This window comes from Notamacropus eugenii, chromosome 7, assembly GCF_028372415.1.
Source record: "Notamacropus eugenii isolate mMacEug1 chromosome 7, mMacEug1.pri_v2, whole genome shotgun sequence".
In the NCBI taxonomy this organism is placed as follows: Eukaryota; Metazoa; Chordata; class Mammalia; order Diprotodontia; family Macropodidae; genus Notamacropus; species Notamacropus eugenii.
This window is the reverse complement of record NC_092878.1, coordinates 15,844,841-15,869,077: the sequence shown is the minus strand read 5'-3', so window position 1 is coordinate 15,869,077 and position 24,237 is coordinate 15,844,841. Positions and strand designations below refer to the sequence as shown.

The 24,237-nt window shown below is 35.1% G+C and overlaps 2 protein-coding genes across 2 annotated transcripts; one reads left to right on the top strand and one right to left on the bottom strand.

Moving 5' to 3' along the window:
• Positions 1-7,729: 7,729 nt before the first annotated feature.
• Positions 7,730-8,665, bottom strand: LOC140513192 (olfactory receptor 4K13-like). Its single transcript, XM_072622603.1, has one exon. It carries the CDS (start codon positions 8,663-8,665, stop codon positions 7,730-7,732), a length of 936 nt encoding a protein of 311 aa, XP_072478704.1.
• Positions 8,666-21,689: 13,024 nt separating this feature from the next.
• LOC140513478 (olfactory receptor 4K13-like) lies at positions 21,690-22,631 on the top strand. Its single transcript, XM_072623194.1, has one exon. The coding sequence runs from the start codon at positions 21,690-21,692 to the stop codon at positions 22,629-22,631; it is 942 nt and encodes a 313-aa protein (XP_072479295.1).
• The last annotated feature ends 1,606 nt before the right edge of the window (positions 22,632-24,237 follow it).

Genomic DNA, 24,237 nt, shown 5'->3' with positions numbered 1-24,237 from the left:
ATGAATCTGTGGTACTTGTGGCAGTTTCCAAACATCACCAACCCACAACGTTGAGGAAAAATTAGAAAGTCAGTGGAAAAAACTTGAGGGACCTCTGTAAAGAGAGGTGAGTAGACTGGTTCCAGCCATAGGGTGCTGGAGGGGGTGGAGGAGTTCACAGCAGAAGCAACAGGGGTAGAGACAGCAACTGTTTGTGGAACTCTTGGCCCAGAGATTTTGGGTGGACCAAGCAGTTGACAGTACACTTCCCCACACCAATTGGAAGCAAAGAAATACGTTGATAAAGAACTCAAAAATCAAATAAATCGCTGGTGAAATGAGCAAAAAGCCAATGAAGAATCAGACTTGCTTTATTGAGAAAGTGTGTGTTTGTCCTTTGTTGCAGAGGAAAACCATATCATCAGAGGAATAATGACATGACTTGCACTTGACTTTGTTTTGAGTGAGGAGGGATGTGTAGGTCGGGAACCTCACTTTTCCACAGCCATCTGAATTCACTGACCAGATATTCATCAGGATGACTGGAGATGACCCAGGACGAGGCAATTGGTGTTAAGTGTCTTGCACAAGGTCAAAGAGCTAGTGAGTGTCAAGTGTCTTAGGTGAGATTTGAACTCAAGTCCTCCTGACTCCTGGCACTGGTGCTCTATCCACTGCACCACCTAGCTGCCCCACTGAAAAGGGAAATCAAAATAAGCAACCTAAAGGAGACAATAAAGTCTAAACTGCTACAACTGAAGACTCTAATGAATATATGAATTGGTCTCAGGCCATGGAAGAGCTCAAAAAAGATTTTGAAAATCAAGTAAGAGAAGTAGAGCAAAAATTGGGATTATGAAAGGAAGTGTATTTTTTCCATGAAGAAAAAGATGAGTCAGTTGTTTACTAATACAGACACAATCAAATGTTGTAGAAAATACCACTTTAAAAATAGGCTAACCCAAATGAAAAAAAAAAAAAAGATCCAAAAGGCCAATGAGGAGAAGAATATCATAAAAGCAAAATTGGCCAGATGGAAGAAAAAGAGGTCCAAAATCTCACTGAAGAAAATAATTCCTTAAAGATTAGAATAGAGCAGATGGAATCTAATGACTTTATGAGAAACCAAAAAATTACAAACCAAAACCAAAAGAATGAAAAAAATAGAAGACAATGTGAAATATCTCATGGGAAAAGCCACTGATCTTGAAAACAGATCCAGGAGAGACAATTTAAAATTATTGAACCACCTGAAAGCAATGATCACAAAAGTGTAACCATAATCTTTAAAGAAGTTATCAAGGAAAACTGCCTGACATTGTACATGCAGAGTGTCAAATAGATACTGAAAGAATATATCAATTGCCTCCTAAAAGAGATCCCAAAATGTGATACTGTAGCCAAATTCCAGAGTTCCCATATCAAGGAGAAAATATAGCAAGCAGCAAGAAAGAAACAATTCGAGTATTTTGGAAATACAATCAGGATAGTACATCTAGCAGCTTCTACATTAAGTGATCAAAGGTCTTGGAATATGATATTCCAGAAGTCAAAGGAGCTAGGATTAAGGCCAAGAATCACGGGCCCAGGAAAACTGAGTAAGATATCTCATAATGGTCATTCAATGACATAGAGGACTTTCCCTCATTCTTGATGAAAAGAGCAGAGCTGAAAAAAATTGACTTTCAAAGACAAGAGTAAAGAGAAGAATGAAATCGTGAACAGGAATAAGTGACTTACTAAAGTTGAACTCTTTACATACCTACAAGGAAAGATAACATTTTTAACATGTAAGACTTTTCTCAATATTAGAGTAGTTGGAGGATTTATATACATATACAAAAGAGGGCGCATGGTGAGGTGAATAAAATTGAAATAAATGAAATAAAAATAAAATTAAGCGATGAGAGAGGAATACATTGCGAGGAGAAAGGGAGAAACAGAATGGTGAAAATTATCTTATGTAAAGTAGGTAAGAAAAAGCTTTTTCAAAGGAGATAAAGAGGAGTGAGGTGAGAAGAAAAGAGTGAACCTTATTCTCATTGCATTTAGGATAAGGAAGGAATAAGAGAAACCACTCAATTTGGTATGAGAACTTATCTTACACTACAGAAAAGGAGGAGGCAAGGGGACAATCATGGGGAAAGCGGGATGATAGAAGGCAGGGCAAATGGGAGAAGCCAGTAATTAGAAGTAAACACTTCTGAGGAGGGATAGGATCAAAAGAAAGAATAGAATAAATAGGGGGCAGGAAAAGATGGACAGAAATATAGTTAGTCATTTACAATATAATTATTATGGAAGTTTTTCCATAACTACACATGTCTAACCAATATTGAATTGCTTTCCTTGTCAGTGGGGATGAACGGGGAGGGAGGGAGGGAAAGTAGTGGAACTCAAAGTTTTAAAAAGTAAAGTTTAAAATTGTTTTTATATGTAACTAGGAAATAAGATATACAGACAATGGGGTATAGACATCTATCTTGACCTAGAAGTAACTAATGGGGATGGCTATAAGAGAACGGGTGGATGTGATAGAAGGGATGGCAGATTGGGAGAAGGGGCAATCACAATGCACGCTATTTTGGAGTGGACTGGAGAGGAGAGATAGGGGGAAATTTTGGAACTCAAAATCTTGTGGAAGTGAATACTGAAAACTAAAAATAAATAAATTTAAAATAAAAAAAAAAAGACTTTAGTCAAGGTACGGTTTTGAACGCTTTGTAGCTATGGGAACCTGAGCAAGTAACATAACCTTAGGTTCCCAAGCAATAAAATGGGGTTCTTAGTACCTACCCCCTGATTGGTGTGAGGAACAAATGAGACAATATTTGTAATGTACTTAGCACAGTACCAGGCACATAGTAGGAGATTAATAAGTGCCTGTTCTCATCTCTAACTCTGATTCATTTTTGATGAAGGGATTTCAACACGTGATCCAGGAACTCCTGTATTTTGTCATTTAGTCAAAAGACACATGAAATAATTATTATATTGCACCACTATAACACTACATGTGTTCCTCTGCACTAGGAATAAAAATGCAAATGTGAGGAAATCCCTGCCTCCAAGGCGTTCATTTTCTAAAAAGGCGATGGTCAATATTCATGAGTAAATACATAGAGTATATATACAAAATTTATTCATAATAATGGAAAGAAAGAACATTACAGGAACCTAAGCAAAAAGGTGCAAAAGTAGGAAACGAGATGTTAGATGAGGGGAAAAGAAGGGAGGTAATTTGGGGTGAAGTATAGAAGTACCTGACTTGGATTAAGGTAGAATCAGTTTGGAATGACAGGATGGAAAACTGACAAAACCCGTAAAACTTGAAAGTGGATGTTTTTGGAGGATTTCTGGCAGGGCAGGTATACTAAACCTCTACTGTAAATTGGTCACGTCTTTCTAGAAAACTTTTCGAAGTTTTACCTTAAATGTCATTAAACCCTATGTGTCCTTTGGCCCTATAATTCAATCACTAGCACAAACCATAAAGAGGTCAAACACATGGAGAAAGGACTCATATCTATAACCACACTTTTTGCTGTAAAGAACTGTAAACAATGTGAATGCCTTCAACTTGCAATGACTGGACAGACCTTCACATATAAATAGAATGGAAGATGATTGCACTATCAAAATGATAAATATGGAGAATTCACAGAAACTTGAGAAGACTTTAATGAACTGATGCAGAGCAAAATGAGCAGAATCACGAAAAAAGTTTACCTGGGATATATAGGTACCACAGTGACTAGAATGCTGGACTTGGAGTTTAGAAGAATAGAGCTCAAATCTCATCTTACATATACTTTTGAAACCCTTTGTGAAACTATATATATGAAATATTTTGCAAACTTTGATGCATTACATAAATGCTAGCTATAATTATGCCTACAACAGTTTTAAGGGAAATTTCTTTTAAAGATATCTGAACTTTGATCAGTGAAGTGAATAGTCATAACTATAGTAAATTAATGATGAAGTGTTTTGCAGAGAGATGATGCACTAGAAACTCAGAATTCACCATGTATGTGTGTGTTGGTTTAAATATGTATGATGGTGTTCAAGTAAACCAACGATCTAGAGGGAAGGGTCAAATATATTCCTCATCCACCTTATCAGTGTTTGGTATTACATGCTTATGTGGAGGAAGGTTAAAAATATGAAATGAGTGAGCCCCAGCATTACTAAACATATTTCTGATAATATATTACTTCTTAAACCAAAAACTGAATGAAGTCTCACTCTATTATTCACATCTTCTATTTTGATTCTAGGTGGATCCAGCACTTGCATACAACTTCTTCTTTAACCTAGTATATTGTCCTTAACAGCTGAGCTGAACCCGTTGGAATGAGCTTCTCTATTAGAAGGTGAGATCCTTGAAAGCACAGAGGGTCTTTCCCTTTTCTTGCCACCATCAGTACTTAGACCAGTGCCTGGAAGATAGAAGGTGATTAATATATATTTATAGATTGATGGAATGAATTACAGCAGGCCCCCTATTCTCACCCTTACAGAATCCAAACAACCACTGCTTTCTCAGTGTCTTCTAAAACAACTTTTCTCTTGGGAAATAGTGTGAACCGGGAACTCTCATGGACATAGGGGAGAAAATAACACTTGAATGTTCTATTGATTTTTTAAAGTGCTCTTTTTTCCACCTGTAAGTCTAGAAGAGCTATTTTAATGTCCATTCCACTGAGTATCAGAATATCTGCCTCCTCTTGTTTCTCTCCTTCGTACTTCGATCAATTCACCTTTATATTATCATTCCTTTTTTACCTCCATATTTTTCCAAACTCAAATCTGTCCTTTCCCAAGTTGTTGTTATACAGGATTTTATTTTTGTTGCTTTCCTAATATGAAGGTCAGCTAGAAATCCTCATTGGTGTGACATGGTCTACGGGGTCACAAAGAGTCAAACTGAATAACAGCATCCTAACATAAGAAATACACCATAAAATTTAAAAAAAATGACACGGGATGATAACCTTTATGTTAGTTCAAAAGGCAAAGTTTGTTTTGCATAACAATTTCCCATAAAATAAGGAGGAGGGATATCATTTATTGCCCTAAATTTAGATCTTGAAAGAACCTTAGATATCAAGATCTAAGGAATTTGGCATGGCATGGGAAGTTGTTAAGGCATATTAATGCCTTCAAGCAATTAGGAAATACCTGGGAATCGAGGTTTTATAACTTCTATCTGGGGACTTCCTTCAGGGAAGAAGGAATGAAGCCAATGTACTCTAACGACTTTTCCATATCCCAGTTTGGGAAACTTCTAGACAGATGGACCTTTCGACATTTCCCAAATCTGAACTCCCTAACATGTGTTGCCTACCCAATTAGAACATGAGCTTCTTCACAATGAAGACTGTCTCAATTTTCTGTATTTTCCTCAGATTTTAGTACAGTCCTTTGTACATAATAATAGCTTAATAAATGATTATTCATTCATTCCATCAGCATTGATTTGTGTCCAGTTCACACTAGGAAGCCTTAGAGATATCTGGACTGGATATCATTTGAATTAGTTCTGCTGGGTATTGCTTTAAGGTTATTGTAGCAGATTGAACTTTTTGCTTTCAGCCACTGTCCTGATGTACTTAAAAATATTGGTCATACCAGGAAGTTATAAAACACTACGAATTGAGTTGGTTTGTCTTCATTGATTTTTTTCCACTAGGTTGGTCAGACTGTGGTCCATTCTGGTGGCCAATGTCTTTAACAGTAACTGTAAAATTGGTTGTCACATTTCAGGGATTGATATTTATGCAGAAGTCCATAAAAGAATGAATTTGTTTATGGGGTCTTCTATTCATATTTTGATATAGGCATTGACACTTCAAAGGTGTTGAAGTAGTTATGTAGTTGTTCTAAGTTGGTTTCACTGGCTTCTCTACTCAGGTACAGTCTTCTTCTCTCCAGGTGGTCTTTCTCAACCTCGTAAGGGTGGTGTATTCCCTCAGAGATTTTCTAATTTTTCAGGAATGTAGATTACTTAAACATAGTGACTTGCAAGCTATCTCCCCATTTAGGCTATAAATTCTGTGAGAGAAGAGACTCTTGTTTTTCTTTCGTATCCCCTGTACTTGAAAAAATTTCTGGCACATATTTGGCACTTAATAAGTGATGTTTTTTTGCATGACTACTACGAAAATAATTAACTAGGTGTGAAAGTTTAAGACAAAATACCTATACTACGTAGGAGATATTAAAATTTTACTACTTGCTCTAACATAAGACAGCATAGACTCACCTTAAACAAATTGCCTGCATGGTTCATGCAAATTTGTGGAAGCCAGATGTATTGTGAGTTATGAAGAATAATTCTTGTGTCCTGGATATATTCCCAGGGTTCAAGTTTCACATTGGGGAAGGTAGTTTTGCCCTCACATAAAATGTTCCTTATGAGCATTAATAATGTACCATGAGACTGATATACAAGAGCATTCACGACATTAACTTTAGTGTCCTTTTCAGTTCATGAAAGTTAAGTAAATAGTTTGGCTGAAGTTTCTTCTTTATTATTGCTATGACAAAATATAACTCCCCTATGACCAGGATAAAAATCAAAGCACTTCTGTTTCATTCAGAAAGGTTGTGTGTGTGTGTGTGTGTGTGTGTGTGTGTGTGTGTGTGTGTGTTTCATGACAGAGTGTTCTTTGAAATATGAGGTTCATGGCCAAAATCTGGAACTGACCATTTTGAGTTCTGGCCCCATCGTTTTACTGAGATCAATATCACTACTATCAGAGCTTTTCTCTCTGATACAAACAGATGTTCCAGTAGATAGAGTACTGAAACTGGAGAAAGAAAGACTTGAATTCACTAGCAGACTCAGACAACGAACTCTGTCCTCCTCTATTTCCTCATCTAGAAAACAGAGATAGCAGTAGTACCTACCTCTCAGGATTATTGGGAAGAATATGTGAGATAATATTTGTAAAACACTTATCAAATGCCAAAGACCTATAAAAAAGTTAAGCATTATTATTACATGGAATATAAAGAGTTATAGAATTCTTACTCTATATATAAGGTACCTGGGACCCTTTTCACCTTTCCACATCTCCCTTTATATACTTGTTAGTTTTGATGGAATAATTTCAAACCCAGATGCAAATTTTGAACATAGCTCTATAATTCCATTCCTGATGAGGATGAAGGATGTTTTATAGGGCTCCTTTCAGGTTTCCAAAGTGCTTTGCAAATATGATTTCATTTGATCCTCACAACAACCTTGTGGGGGGAAATCTATTACAAACTATTGTTTTCTCAGTTTTACAAATAAGGAAACTGATTCTCATATAGGTCGAATTGCTTACACAGAGTCACACAGTTCCTATGGGAGGATTCATCTGACTACACTTCGTCAGCATATCATGAAATTAAAAAAAAATTACATGTTTTAAAGACTTAGGGGACAAAGAGACTTTAGGGACAATGCACATATATAATTTTTTCTACCTAAATATTTCTTGTATTATCAGCATATTTTGTCATTAAAAAATTAAGTTAACACCCAGTAATTCAGTATTTTTACTTAAGGAAACACGAAGACACACATACTCCCAAAACGGATCACTAAGATATCAGTGATGCACAGCAGTATAAATATAGGTTATATTTATTACTAAAAGTTAATGTATTTGCCAATGAAGTTAAAGAGCAATGGGCCATTCTGAGATGGGCCTTATCTTTGTTGTGCTTTAATCATTATTTTTATTGTGAACATCATCTACAAAGCTTGCCTGAAACTGACATGTTGGCTTCTCAGTCTAATCATAGCAGTCTTTATCTCCTGATTTCTCAATGTGTAGATGATTGGATTGAGGAGAGGAGTAATAACTGAGTAAAACACTGAGAGAAATTTGTCCACTGAAAAGCTACTAAATGGTGAGGCATAGATGAAAATGCATGGTCCAAAGAATAGAGTTACCACTGTGATGTGAGCAGACAATGTAGACAGAGCCTTGGAGAGCCCACCTGAAGAGCGATGGTGGACTGTGACCAAGATGGTAATGTAAGAGACAAGCAAGAGGATGAAACAAATTAGTGAGAGCAGCCCACTGTCAGCAATAACAAGCAGGTCTAGGACATAGGTGTCAGTGCAGGCAAGCTTGATCACCAGTGCAAGGTCACAAAAAATATTGTCAACCACATTGGGACCACAGAAGGGCAGATTCACAGTAAAGGCCATTTGGCTGATGGTGTGCACAAAACCCACAGCCCAGGAAAGCAGCACAAAGCCTATCAGTGTTCTATAATTCATGATAGTTGTGTAGTGGAGAGGTTTACATATTGCAACATAACGATCGATTGCCATGAAAATAAGAAGAGCCATCTCACTACCTCCCAAAAAGTGGAGGAAAAACATCTGGGCCATGCAGCCCCATAATGAGATGGTTTTCTTCTCCATGAAGAAGTCTGTGATCATCTTAGGGACAGTAACAGTGGAAAGGGTCATGTCAAGAAAGGAAAGGTTGGCCAGGAGGAAGTACATGGGAGTGGAGTGTAAGTGGGAGTCAAAGGTTACCATCAGTATAATGAGAGTGTTTCCAACCAGGATTGATGTATAAGCCAGGAAGAAAATCACAAAAAAGAAAATCTCAAGCTCCCAAGAATTGGTGAGTCCTAACAAAACAAACTCATTTAGCACAGAGTTATTCGTCATCTTCAACTACTTGACATGTTTGAAGCTTGCAGAAATTCTGTGAAGGGAAGTAACTGAAAAAGAAACAGTTTAAGGTGAATTTTATACAATATTATTGAGAAGTATAGAAAATATTTTGATTTAATGAGGAAAATATTGCATATCAAAAGCTCTTTGAAATATATCTCAGGGTCTTATATAATGCCAGAAATACTTAAGACGGTGTATTATAAAAAATGAAATCATAAAAATCAAGTGGCAAACAGAATAAATGGAACTCAGTTTTGCTGCCATTTGAAATGAGGAGGTATTACCAGATGATTTTTAAGTTTGCTTTCATTTGTACATCTATAATCCTATCTTCCTAACTATTACCCATAAACCATCATTTTTTTTTTTTGCAACAAAAGGTGTGGAACACAGCACTTTTCTTTGAAAATGTTCAAATTAGTATGTCTAGTTAGACATACTTATCCAATGACTCTCATGTGTAGGCCACAGACCCTTTGGCCTCTTGGAGTTATTGTTCAAAATATTCAAATAAATTTGGACGCTAAGGAGAATTAGAATGACCTTTAGCTTTAATAGGTAGATTTTCAAATTTTTTACATTTTAAGAAAATGTCCTCACGTTTTTAAAAGTTCATGCATACCCTGAGCTACCATCCAGACTTATTATTATTAAATTTGTCATTATGTAGAAGTAGATAATCAACAGTATTTATTAATTTGTATTTATTCTGTAAACATTATATACATACTTGTCATCAATACTTGGTTTTTTTTTTTTTGTATTCACAGCAGCTAGCAAGGTTGCTGGCACAAAATATACTATAAATATTTGTCTTTCCTCTAGGTAATGACTAAGTGAGTTATTTTTATTAGGATGATTATTTTGTCTGCTTATGTAGAGTAGTTTGGCTATGGGAGATATTGAAAGTTATGGGACCAGTTTTGTATTTTGTTATGTATGTTAATACTCAGGTCAAGCTATCTCTTTCTCTTGGAAGCATTAGGAGAGAACCTGGCATAAAATATTTCAATCCAGGGACCAAAACTAGGGACAGGAGAATACATAAAAAAGCAACTTCTAACACAATGAATAAATATCATGAGTTAGAAGTTCAATGAGTAAATACAGAAGAGGAGAACAACTCAAAATTAAATAAGATTGGACCCTAGGAAAAATGACTTTTTAGAAAGGGATCTAAGACTGCATAGTAGAAATTCATTAGAAGAAAAAAATTCAAGTAGAATTATTGAGGAAAACATAAGAAAAAAGAATAACTTAGAAAAAAGGTTAAAAAAAATATGTCCCAACTAATAAATACCGTAAAAAACAGAATGAAGCAAACAATGCAATAACTCAATAAAAAACCAAGAAATATTAGACCAAATGAAAATATGAAAAAAATATCTTATAGTTCTACTATTAAAATGCAGAACATGGAGAAATGGACAAGATGTCATTTAATAACCATTAGGTTTCCTGGAAAATAAAATATGAACAAAGAGAATACCGGATTATGACATTTCAAGAAATTATAAAACTATTTCAGAATTATTAGTACCAAAGGAAAAATGAAAGTAGAAAAATACATCAGTCAATTCTCAAAGGAAATCGAAATTGCAAATATGCAAAGATTTTGCATAGTGAAAATCCAGCAGAAAAAAAATACTGCAGAAGAAAAAATGTAGAGTCAAATAATAAGGAACCACAGTTATAATTACATTAAATTATGGAATAATTATGGTAAAGAAAAAATACTGAAATAAAATATGCTAAAAAGCAAACAAAAAATTTTCTACACACGTACAACATTCTGCAAAACAGTATAATCCTACAAGGAAAATACAGACCTTGAAAAGAGATGAGAGAGACTGACAGAGACAGAGAGAGACTCAGAGAGGGATGGCAGATTATATAGTTAAAGATAAAGATAGAAATGACAGGTATATAGATGTATACATTAAAGACAGATGTACATTTATATTAAGTAAGGTATAAATATAAATATAGCTTATACTTTCGTCCTAGATTTGTGCTTTTATTTCCTCTTGGTGACCAAACTCCTCTACCAATGCATCGTCTTTGAAATGTGTAGTATCACAGAAGTACTTGGAGCACTGATAGGTTGCAATTTGGACAGAGTTACACAGTTCATTTGTATCAAAAGTAGGTCTGAAGTCAAGTTTTCCTGTCTCTAGTGTCACCTGTGAAAGCTGTACAGCATGATGAATTGAGAAATTTTAAAGGTCTGAATCTTGATCAATTGCATATGATTTAATAGAGATAAAGAGAGAAAAGTTCCTATAGAATGCTACTGTCTTAAATAGTCAGTGAGGAAGAAAAGAAACACAAACACAGTTGATTGTTTTATGTTTTGTTAGTTTTAGGAGAAGAAAAAGGAAAGAGAAAAATACACATGGGAAAAGGCAAAAATGAGGAGCCCCAGAATTTTTCAAAATTGCAGTGGGTAGGCAAAGAGCATACCAGCATAGATGTGAAGACATGAAGGTTCAATTCTTCTCAACTTCTCTCTCTCTCTCTCTCTCTCTCTCTCTCTCTCTCTCTCTCTCTCTCTCTCTCTCTCTCTCTCTCTCTCTCTCTCTGTCTTACACACATGCACACACACACACACTCACACCACATTTACAGACACTCTTGGAATTTGGTATATAAATTTACTAAATTAAACAAAGGAATAGGAGGGAAAAAGAAAGAGGGTAGAGAAAAGTTGAAAGGGAGGGTAAAGTTGAGGATGGAATAGTAAATTAAAAAAGAAAATTCATTTATAGAGAACAGCTCATGAAGGGGATATTAAAAGTAAGGGGATACTAAGAATCAGGGATCTAAATGTATACAGGATGAAGGCGAGAAAGGCTAAGGAGAGGATCAGACAACTTCACTTTAAATTTATTAATGTTGACACTTCCCTTTTTTCTTCACTACCACTGTTTTGAAGAGAGAAAGGGGTAGCAGTGAGGGAAAAGGGAGAAAAATTTATATGATTTCATTATGATTAAGGGCAAAACATAGTTACAATCATAACTCTGAATGGGAATAAGATGCCTTTACTGTAAGATAGATGAATGGATGAAGTCCTGACATGGAGTCAAAAAGTCCTGAGTTCACATGCTTTCTCAAACATTTACTAGTTGTGTTATCCTGATCAAGTCATTTTGTTTCTCTCAGTATCAAGTGACTCTTCAGTAAAATGAGGATAATAACCTATCTCATGGGGTTGTTGTGAGGATCAAATAAGAAAATATGTGTGTGGTGCTTTGCAAACCTTAAAGCACATTATAAATGCTAGCTATTATTAATATGAAGGGCTTTAAATACAAAACAAACGAGTTTATATTTGTTCCCAAATATGAAAGGAAACCTCTGAAGTATATAAAGTAAGGAAATAATAAAGTCTGACATGAGAGTTAGGAGAGTTGTTTTAGAAGCTATTTGATATATGGATGGAAATAAATTTAGGAAATATTGTAGAGGTAATACTGAAACTATTTGGAAACTGATTAGATATGAATGGGGGAGTGAAGGAAGTTGAGTAAAAAAATAGTTCTCACATTGCCAGTTTCAGCTACTAGGTGACTGAGAAAAAAATGACAGAAATAAACATGGAGAGCTGAAAGGAAGGATAAGTCAGAAATGGAGAATGACTCATGCAAAGAATTAATGCAAGAGAAGAAATGGTGAGATTGGAAAATAGGAAACGTTTTCCCCCATTCTTACCTTCCCTCCTAAACCTGTCATCTTTGAATGACAAATGTCCATTTGGGCTATTCAAGTACTAAGTATCTATAAAAATCTGTTACATGGCTCTAATATAGCATGTATAACATAGCAATGGCCATTCAACCTACCACAGATGAAGAAATCAAAGAACAAGTTCTTCAATGAGACACAGATATCATGAGAATGATGGGTTTTCTGGGGCTACATGAATAAACATATGTGAACTCCCAAGCAGGCAGGAGGAAAAAAAATAGAAACACTTAGATAATAATGAGCATAGAAGAGTGAAGAGCAAATTCACATGGGAATTATTCCAGAGCCATGTTGATTTTCCCTAGATTTCAAGGGAAAGATTTGTTATGTGATCATTAATGTGGGCACGAATTTCACCAAAAGATAGACATATATTCTGTCTGAATTTGCTCCAGAAAAAGTTAATCTGTGTAACATATTCAACAAGAAAATGGAATGTTTATAGAAAAGAGATTAAAATGGAAGCTTTCTTTTGTAGGCATAGAGAACTCCATTGAAATCATTACAATTTCCTTAATTTAATTGGTATAATCATCATCTTGATCACAGAGGATTCAAATGTTGGAGTTATCTTTGTTTACTACCTCTCTTTTGCCCTCTGTGATCATTCTATTTCAAGATCTGCTTGCTATTAATATTGCTATGACTCTAGTTCATTCCCTCATCAACTAGACTACGTTAGTATCCTTCTAATTTGTCTACTCCCCTCAAGTCTCTTTCCTATACAATTCATCCTCCAAACTGCCACCAAAAAGATCTTCTTATCACTAATAACCAGAATCATAGCTCAGAGCTTAAGTAGATACAGGTCCATGCTGGGATTTCTAATATAAAATCTGTTTTCGACTTAAATGTCTTCCCAAGAACTCCTTTGGGAAAATCGGAATCTTTTTGGTTTTACTTCTCCCTACTCACAGGATTACTCCCAATATATCAAAATTTCACTCATTTCTAGGTCTCTACACAAAATGAGAAAAAGAATTTACAACCCCATGAAGGCACTAAGACTGGTGTAATATTTAATAATAACATGTTATCTACAATTTAGATAGTTTCAATTTTTGCAAAATGTTTTAAAAATATATGATTTGATCCCCATAGAAATCCTGTGAGATGAGTGCTATTATTCCTACAATACAGAGGGGAAACTCAAGACAAGTTAAGTGGTTAATAAAGTGAGACAATTTACATAGCTAGTAAATTTCTGAGGTCATATTACAGCTTAGATTTTGCATACTCTAGCTCTATCATTCTTTTTACGGTACCATCTAACTACATATAGGAAAATTTCTATTTAACCTGAGAGAAAACAGAAAGGACACTGATAAAGTCAAATCTTTAAGTATTCTCTTCTCTCCCACAGACTTAGAGAGTCTTCTCATCTTTAACTTTTACTCTTGGCATGAAAATCAAAAAAAAAAAAAAAAAAAAAAAAGGAAGGAAGTAGGGATCATTAAAAAACTAAATAGCTCATGTATCCCATAGTAGGCACTTAAATGCTTGCCAATTGATTGGCCTCTCCAATATTGCAGACTTACAATGAATAAAAGTGTCAAGCACTCAAGACAAAGAGTCTACTCTTTCCTTCCATGAGGGTATGCAGACCACATGACTCACAAGAGTGTTGAAAAACAAGTTCTATATTTACTTTTCCACATTATGTCTCAATAGTCTGCTGTTATACCTCAGTAATATGAGGCTGCTAGGTGATGCAGGAGATAAACTCCAAGGGCTGGAGTCAAAAAGACCAGAGTCCAGATATGGTTGTGAACACTTAGTAGCGATGGAACCCTGAGCAAGTCACTTAACTTCAGGTTGGCAAGCAGCAAAATGGGGGTCTTAGCACCTACTTTCCCTGATGGTTGTGAGGAACAAATGAAAAAATATTTCTAATGTGCTTAGGAATGTGCCTGGCACATAGTAGGGGATCAAAAAGTGGCTGTTCCCTCCTTTAACTCTGACTCCCTATTAATCTAGGGCTTTTAGTCTTTGATATAGAAACTCCTCTACTTTGTCATTCAGTCAAAAGAAATGTATGAAATCAATGCATAATGATGGAGTAATAGGGAGCATGATAGGAAGCTAAGCACAAACGCAGAGAAGGCAAAATGAGCCCTTATATGAGGGAGAAAACCTGTGAAGTCAGTTTGGCTTAAGAAAATAAGTACCTGAGTGGGAGTAAGTTATAGTCATTTTGGAAAGATAGGCTGGAAAATTGGAAAAACCCATAAAACTTGAAAATGAAAATATTTGGAAGAGTTCTGTGAGGGACACTAATATGCTATTGATAGGTTTGTCAATTTTTTAGACTATTCTGGAAAATATTTTAGAATTTTATCTTAAATATCATTAAACCACTTGTGCCCTCTGACCATGAGATTCAATGACCAGCATATACCCCAAAGAGGTCAAAGACATAGGGAAAAGATGCATTTGTATAACCATACTTTTGTTGTAAAAACTGTCCTTCAACTGGGGAATTAATAAACAAAAATTGATGTATAAATATGACAGAATAAGAAAGTACTAAAAAAAGTGATAAATGTCAAGAATTCACGGAAAATTGAGATAACTTTAATGAACTGATGCAGAGTCAAATGAGCAGAACCAGGAGAATAGTTAACATGTGCCATGAAAGTAGGACAGTGGGTAGAGTGCTAGACTTGGAGTCAAGAAGAAAACAGTTCAAATCTTCCCCTGGATATATACTAATTTTTGGCACTGAGTAAGTCACAGGCTCTCTCGGATTCAGTTTTCTCATCTATAGAATGAGGGAAATAGTAGCACCTATGTCACAGATTTGTTGCGAGGATCAAATGAAGGTCCTTGTGATTCCTGGTCAGGACTCTGAGTATCCGTATGTTAAGAAACTTTGACTGCTCAGATATAAAGCCTCTCTTGCTCCAGGGGATGTATGTAAAGTGTATAGCAATATTGCTTTGATTCAAGCAATCAGAACCTTGTCTTTATTTTTCTGCTTGTATTTTCTCTGAAATTCAGGTTGCTAAATTTCCCCTGAACTACTGAATGTAATTAAAAAGATTATTGACCCCTTAAACAGCTATCTTTCATAGTAAAGCAGATTAAAGAACCTGCACTAGCAGCCATCCTGTGTATGCTAGGGTACTTGACTTTACATTCAGTTCTATCCATATTTTAGAAATGAGACCTTTATCAAAGACATGACTGTAAAATTTCTTTCCCAACTTTCTGCTTCTTTACTTTTGGTTGCATTGCCTTTATTTTTACAAAACATTGTTAATTTAATGTAATCAAAATTTTTCATTTTGCATTTCATATTGCTCTTTATTTCTTCTTTGATCAAAAATTCTTCCCTTCTGAATAGATCTGACAGGTTTTCGATAATTGATTTCCTTTAATATGTTTGCTGTTTTATTAATTGTTCTCCTAGTTCTGTTGAATTCACTTTATATGCAAATGTTCCTAGGTTTTTCTAATATCAGTCCCTTTATTATTTCTGATAATTCTTTTTGAGTTCAAATTTGGCTTTTGACACGTAATGACTGTGTGACTCTGGGCAACTAACGTAACCATGCTTTCCTCAATTTCCTCAATCATGACCTTAGCTGAAGAAAGAAATACAAATCACTCCAGTATTTTGGTAGGAAAATTCCAAACTCTTCATGGTGTGCACAACTGACACAACTGCACTACAACAAAATAGAATATTTTTTTACAAGGCTATTAATAGCTTAGATTTCTGCCTCTGAAAATTGCTTGTCCCTATACATTGATCATTTGCGAATTGGAGAATGACTCTTATTCTTGCAAACTTCACTCATTACCCTGGATATCTTTCTCTGATCCCTCCCATTTCCAGTGAGGTATTGCTTACCAGTTCCAGTTCCAGTTAATTAATTAACATCATTTGGATTTTATACAGGGTTATCTAATTTAAAGATACAGTGAGAACACAAACACAAACATTTTCACCTCGTAGCTTAGGGGCATACTCTTCTCTCCCATACACATATCATCTCTGGAAAGAATGAACTCAGATATAATGCAGTTTCTACATTTCATTGGTTTCATCAAGTTTATTTCCAAATATGGCTTTGATAATTAATAAGTCGTTATCTTAATAACCTCAGAGGTTAATGGATCTCAGAGCATCTCAGAGGTACCTTCTCAATGCTCTGGTTGTAACACCCAACATGAACTAGACTTTTAGTCTCTTGGACTACAGTAATCCTAGATTCCTTGTATTGTCAGATGCTAGGTTCAGCCAGAAAGCTAGTTGTACTGTCCTCTTGAAATTCACAAGGTGGAAACATTCTTCATATTAATCTCCTTCATTTAAAATAACAAATTCTGAAGCAAAGGACCAAGATTTATCGTTATCATATCACATACCATCCTTGGATGACCAATAACTCACTTTACTGCATTATTTATCATCAAACCCTTCTAGTAAAACAGTCAGGAGAGAAGAACATGATACTGTCAGGTGCCACCATTTTGGAATTCTCAATTATAGCCATTCAGGAAGCTGACATTCACTGTATAGTCTGTTATTAGAATCAGTAACAGAATATTTGAAGATGCTTCAGAGTATCTTTGTACCTTTACAACAAAACCACCGCTTGATAAATCATTTGCATTTTAAAAAGTTTGTCATGCATTTTTAACTTTTCAATGAATTATCTCTCTCTTATTGCATTACACAGAAGAATATTTTCTAAAATAATGACTGTGCTTTTGGTGAAATTTACCCTTTTATTTCAAGAGAATAAAACTTGCCTTTGAAGTCTAGAGAAAACTGGCATGGTTCTCTAATGATTCCCATGGGGATTTGCTCTTCTGGCTTCATTTCTGTTATCACTTTAAGATTTTTGCTGAGTTCCTTTTCCTGAGAGTTAGTTTATATAAAGCTTTGTTCCTCAAGAGTTATGATAAAAAAATCAACAGAGTAATAATCTCAAAGTGTTTGTGCTTTATTGAAGAGGCTGCTCCTTGAAGTCTTTGTCTAGAGCTGGTAGGTTGGATGACTAATACTAATATACACTGATAACCTTGTAATAACTACATGATGGATTTCTATGTTGATTTAGCAACTGAATGAAAAAAGTTTTACTTTTTCCATTGAAGGCGTAAATAAAACTTTATTTTCTTCTTCCTCAGTTAACCTCCTCTGTAAAAATTAGTGCACTGGACTACATGATTTTCAAGGTATGTCTATTCAGATTTTTAATTGCCCTCTAATTGTTTTGTGACTGAATAAAAACACAGTCATTTTCAGCTAGCATTTGAATGACTATTCCCACGTACAATCAAATAGGGAAATCCAATGTACTTGTCCATCATTTTCCTGATCAAATTAGCAAATTGCTGTTCACTTCTGCAAGCATTTATTAGGCTCATTCTAAGTTCTAAGGAGGAATCAGCCAAACCTTTAGGATGACACACAGGACCAAAAAAAGATTTGAAATTTTATAAATGAAAATTTCAAAACATAAGTTGGAATTCAAGAGAGTATTGGCTAATGCTGAGGAAGAGACGATAGAATTTATATAAGAATACCATAATACCATACCTGGCAGCTTGCATTTTATTGTCTTTACAACAGAGAGCCACTGAAGAACATTACCAAGAGAATTACAAGAATAATTACCCATTATTTAGGGAAATTACGTTGACAGCCACATGGAGACTACATTGGAGATAGGAAGGACTAGAAGTAATGAAATGCTAAAAAGCTATTAAAATATTCCAATTCAATTAAAATCAAGGTGAAAGGTGATGAGGTTCTGAATGAAAGCAGAAGCTATGCGAATGGAGAGGAGTGCAAGAGATACTGTGAAAGTAAAAGCAATGGAAATTTTCATTTTATCAGATTTGGGTTCAGGGAGGTAAGTGAAAGAGAATCATAATTGCCACAGAGTTTTCTGCTTGAATAACTGAAAAGATATTGGCAATAAAAGTTGAAGATGTGTAGAAGAGGGAGTTTATTTCAGGCATGGAGGATGACCTATGCAAAAGTACAGAGGAAAGACGATGCAGGAGGGATATAGAAAATAATGAATCCATATTTTCTGTGTTCTGTGGCCATTCTCTTCATCCTTTCCATCCATTCTGCTTCAGTGTCTGGGCTCCTTGAGGGAAGGGATCGTGTTTTCATTTTCACAACTCTACAGAATAGGTGTATGTATATATGCATGTAGAACATATTACTTGATTAAATAATTTATTTTGAATTGATTTGAAATATTGCATCAAACTAAAAGACAAATGATAGAAACTGATTTCTATGTATACATTTGGACAGGTTAATGCTCAGGTGACTGGCAGGTTATTCAAGTAGAGACACTAAATCTCCTGATATAACTATGAATGCGGAGCCAATGGGAAGGATTATTGGTGGATATAGATATAATGTGTGTGTATATTGAGGTAAAAATATTGGCAATGGAAAGAATAAATATACCATTTGTGAAGACATTGGTCAATACTACTACATTAGGCTAACCCACAGGACATGAAACACATTATTCTATTTGCAATAGAAAGTCACTGGAGAATGTTGAGCCAGGGAGTGAATTCATCAGACGTATTACCTATAAAGATTATTTGCTAACTCTATGAAGACTTGAATGGAGATGGAAAAAGACTAGAATGAAAGAGAGAAGGTATAACTCTATTACAATAGTCAAATCAATAAATTTCAATTCAACAAATATTTGTCAATGAAAGAGGTGATGAGGGTCCCAGCTAATGTAAACTGTTGTGTGAGTGGAAAGTAGGAGATAAGTTGAAGGGATACTGGGAAACTAGAAACAATAAGTATTTTCAAGTGACTGTATGGAGGAAGGGGTAATCAAACATTTAGGATAAGGAAGAGAACTAATATGTGTTTGAAATATTATAAAGGAAAACCTCAAAGAAGAATGGGAATCCAAGAGAGTACTGAGTGTTTCTGGAGAAGACAGAATAGGATTTTAGTTGGGAATTTGTGTTTCACATGCCAAGTCTTAATTCAAGTTGATAAAAAATGCAGTTTTTAATTAGGAAGAAAAGCAAAGGTAATTGTTGTTACTTCATTAAATCTGCCTTTATATCTTTTTTATGCTTTCTTATACTGATGATTTAATTCTGATAAGATAGTGTTTTTCACAAGGTGTACCTTTAAGTAACCTGTTTCTTTTGTCTCTCTCCATGTTCTCCAGCCTACACTAATCACTCTCATCCCTGAGATGCTGTTTCTTATTGATCAATGTAAGAGTATCTATATAATATTTGACTTTTTTTTCAAATTTTTAACCATATATTTCTTTACCCAGATCACTTTGGCACTACAATGCTTTAGCTCAGCACTTTGGCACATTGATTTGTGCAATAAGCATCTCTATGGTTTATTGCTTTGACAGTGTTCTTGTAATATCAACTCATCTGCTTACAGTGGTTGTTGAAAATGTGTCTTTCCAATTGCAAATAGAATGTTCAAATCATTCAAATCCAGGGTTGCATAGAAGAGTCAGCCTTCTGATCTGTTGTCTTATAATAAGATGCAAGGAGATGGGGTCATTGTGAAAGTGGTAGACGGTCTAATTCATTCATATCCTGATGAAATGCTTTGATGCTGTGTACACAGGTTGCCATAGCACTCAGAGAATTCATATAAGCATAAAAGGACAGTTCTTACCCTGGAATGTTCTAGAGTCGTAAAGAAGACAAATGAGTGACATTTTTATTGATAGCAACAAGAACTGAACAGTAGGTTGCACCATCTAGATAATTACGTTCACCTCTGTGCATTAAATTAAGTTTAATGTACTTTTTTTGAGCACCTATTATTTATCTTGCACTCTACTCAGGGCTAAAGATTCTGAGACAAAACCTATGCATGTGCATAGACACGTGTGAAATGTCTACAGAGTAAACACAAAGTTGTTAATATCAATTAAACAATAAACCATAGTTACTTGAATTGATAATCATGATATTAAGCATAGCTTTTGTGTGTGTCAACTTGATTTGCACAGCTAAGTCTCTTTAGCTGAAGGCCTGCATCCTAGGTATCTGAAGCATGCAAAAAACCAATTCCCAAACTTTTAAAGTATGAGAACTCTTTCTGCACATCAAAAAATTCTCTCAAAGCCCACATCAGAGTAAAATAAAGATCAAGGTGATAATCTCTGTTGTGAGTCTTTACCTGAACATTCTGAACAAGAGTGAACAAGAAGTTCTCAAGAGATTTGGGTTCTCAGACAGGGAATCATTGGTCAAGAACATCAGCTAATCTAGATCTGCAAACTAGTTGGACTATTTTTGCTGAACAATCATTCAATTTTAATATTTAATTGAACAAATGAAATGAAAAATTAGCTTTAAGTAATAATTAATAGCACAGAGATAGAACTAGAAGCCACCTTAAATTCTATTAAATCACCCCCTGCTTATTACAGATAAAGAAACTAAGCTCCAATTAACAAAGACAGATGGATAATAATTATGAACATAATGTTTTAAGAATTATATAATATTTTACCAATATTAACTCATTTGATCCTCACAAAAACCTGAGAGGTAGGCTCTGTTATTATCTCCATTTTACTGCTGAGAAAACTGAGGCTGAGTTAAGTGACTCGCCCAAGAAAACACAGCTTTTAAGTCTCTGGAGCAAGTTTTGATATGGAGCATTTTTTTAAAAGTGTTTACTATTTTCCAGGTATTGTGCTCAGTCTTGGAATTAAAAAAAAAACAAAACAATAAAATACTCTCAAGGGTTATTCTCCATAGCAGAACAAGAGAGAACATACATGAGAGCTGGAAAATAGGGGAAAGCAGGATGGACAGTACTCATTCATGGGGGAAAGCGGTGATATGCCGCAAGTATAGGATTACAGCAGACCAGTGTGGTGGGAGGTTGATTCTGAGAGTGAGTTAGATGTGAAGAAAGAGCAAATGATTTATGACTCCTCTATTTTCAAAGGACATTGAAATTTCAATTTTCAAAATAATTCCCCTGTGGGATCACAGCATGACATGCTTCCAACCTACAATTTAATTTAATTCATGATTTCTAGGCCAAATATATTTTCTCAATATTGCATTTAAAATATTTCTTGAATTAATCCAGTTTTTGTGATGTTTCAAAGATTTTTCAATCTTTCACATTTTCTTTATGAAATACAAGGATTTTTTCCCCATATTATCATGCAATCGAGGGTATTCAAACAAAATTGTGACTTCATTGAGGTTTTCTTCTTTACAGAGACTTTTTGGAACCTTGAAGTTAATCAAGTTTATGGAGCTGAAGAATCACTCTGGGCTAAATGAGTTTATTTTGTTAGGACTCACCAGTTCTTGGGAGCTGAATATTTTCTTTTTTCTGATATTCCTCCTGGCCTATACATCAATTTTGGTTGGAAACAGTCTCATTATACTGATGGTGACTTTTGACTCTCGCTTGAATTCCACCCCCATGTATTTTCTCCTTGCCAATCTCTCTTTCCTTGATATGACCCTTTCCACTGTCACTGTCCCCAAGATGATCACAGACTTCTTCAGGGAGAGAAAAACCATCTCCTTGTGGGGTTGCATGGCACAGATATTTTTTGTTCACCTCTTAGGGGGCAGTGAGATGGCTCTTCTAATAGTCATGGCTTTTGATCGTTATGTTGCAATATGTAAACCCCTCCACTATACAACTATCATGAACTGGCGAATGTTGGTAGGCAGTGTGCTGCTTTCATGGGTTGTTGGTTTTGTGCACACCGTGAGCCAAATGGCCTTTGCTGTAACCTTACCTTTCTGTGGTCCTAATGTGATTGATGACGTTTTTTGTGACCTTCCACTGGTTATGAGCCTTGCCTGTACTGACACCTATATCTTAGACCTTCTTGTCATTGCTGACAGTGGGCTGCTCTCACTGATTTCTTTTGTCCTTTTGCTTATCTCTTATATTGTTATCTTGGTCACTGTCCAGCGACGTTCCTCAAATGGGCTTTCTAAGGCTCTGTCCACATTATCTGCTCACATCACAGTGGTGATTCTCTTTTTTGGGCCAAGTATCTTAATCTATGCTTGGCCAGTTAGTAGCTATGCGTTGGATAAATTTCTTTCAGTGTTTTTCTCTCTTGTCACTCCTCTCTTAAATCCAGTTATCTACAGTTTGAGGAATCAGGAGATGAAAGCAGCCATGATTCGACTGAGGAGCCAGCACATCAGTTCTAGGCCTACCCTCTAGGTAAGGGTCCTTAAAGTAGGGCCCACAGTCCTCTGGTGAAGCCTTATACAGTTTTCAGGGAAGTCTATGACCCTGTATGGGAAGAGAACACATTTTATTTTCACCATTATCGTGCTGAATTCATCTATTTAAAAATATTATTCTGACAAAGGTTCTATAGGCTTCATCAGACAGCCAAAGCCTAAAATCTACCAGACTAGACAATGCTAATGTTAAAGAAAATTTCTGCTGCATAACCAAGATAAATTTTTTCTTCAAATGTTTAGAATTCAATCCTAAATTCGTGAACTTTCAATAAAGAAAAATAAATTATATATGTATATGCCTGTACATATGCATAGATAGATAGACATATCTATGTATATGTACAAATATATATATGCACATATATATATGTATGTGTGTGTATATATATATATATATATATATATATATATATGTATATATAAATTACTTTTTTGCATTATTTTGGCTTTTTTGGTTCGATATCTGTTTTGGAAGTTTATTCATTTAAATGAAAAAATAACTAAAATGAATTCAGTTTTGAGATTTTAAATTGTAGCAAAGTCCTAGCAAGTTTTGAATAGAAAATTTCTCCTTGGTGAAGTAATTTCCAAGCTTTCTATTCTCAATTCCCAAATGTTATTTTCTTTTGTTGTTGCCTTTAACAGACCTGGTTTACAGGCTCACCATTAATAGAGGAAATGAATGATTTCTGAAACCGCTGGGGAATTCTTGAAAAATAGAGGCTCTCTATAGGCAGTGAGAGCTGGGGACAGAGAATTCTCTATGTCTTTAACCAGAGTGATGATGTAATTATATGTTACTAAGTAATGTTGAACAGTGTAGGGGTAAGAATTTCAAGAGTCATTTGAGTTCACCTCATACAAACGACAGAGGCAGATTTCAAAGGGACTATGCTAATTAGGAAGCCACAAGTTTTATTTATCATTCTGAATGAAACAAATTCAAGGTACTTAGAAAAAAAAAGTTGGAGCACTGCTTGGGTTATATGTTGCTTCTGTTACGTCATTACAAGAAATTTAAAAAATGGAAATCGGTTCAAATTCATTATTTACCCTAATGGATCTATAGAAGACTAAATAAAAGACCTTAAGCATTGCCATGGTATACCACACTCATTGTGTATAGTGCCTGTGCTACCAAAGAACAATCAGGGCAAAGCTGAACTGTCCTTTATGATACAAATTTCAACAATTTTCAAGTATTTTGAAGTCAACCCAATTTCCCTAAGCATCCAAAAGATTTAACTTATGGTAAGTCTAGTGGTCAGCATGTTAAACCAACCAGCAGAAGAAACTAAGAAACATCAGTCAGAAAGAGGCAATCTAGACAGAATGGGTGGTTAATAATATACCACTGAGACATAAAGAATGATGAAGATCAAGAAAAACTATCACAGTCGGGCATTTGGGAAATCATTGGTAATTTTGGAGGGGGCAATTTAAGTTGAGTAATGATGTTGAACTGTAGATCCAAAAGGTTCAGAAGTAAAAAATAAACACACACACAAGAGAAAAAGAGACAAAAATGTAAATGGATTCTGTTAGGATTTTGGATATGAAAGGGAAGTGAAATTAAGGTG

Bases quoted from the DNA above. Each gene is read 5' to 3' on its own strand.
- LOC140513478 (XM_072623194.1), top strand. From the start codon at position 21,690: ATGGAGCTGAAGAATCACTCTGGGCTAAATGAGTTTATTTTGTTAGGA.
- LOC140513192 (XM_072622603.1), bottom strand. From the start codon at position 8,665: ATGACGAATAACTCTGTGCTAAATGAGTTTGTTTTGTTAGGACTCACC.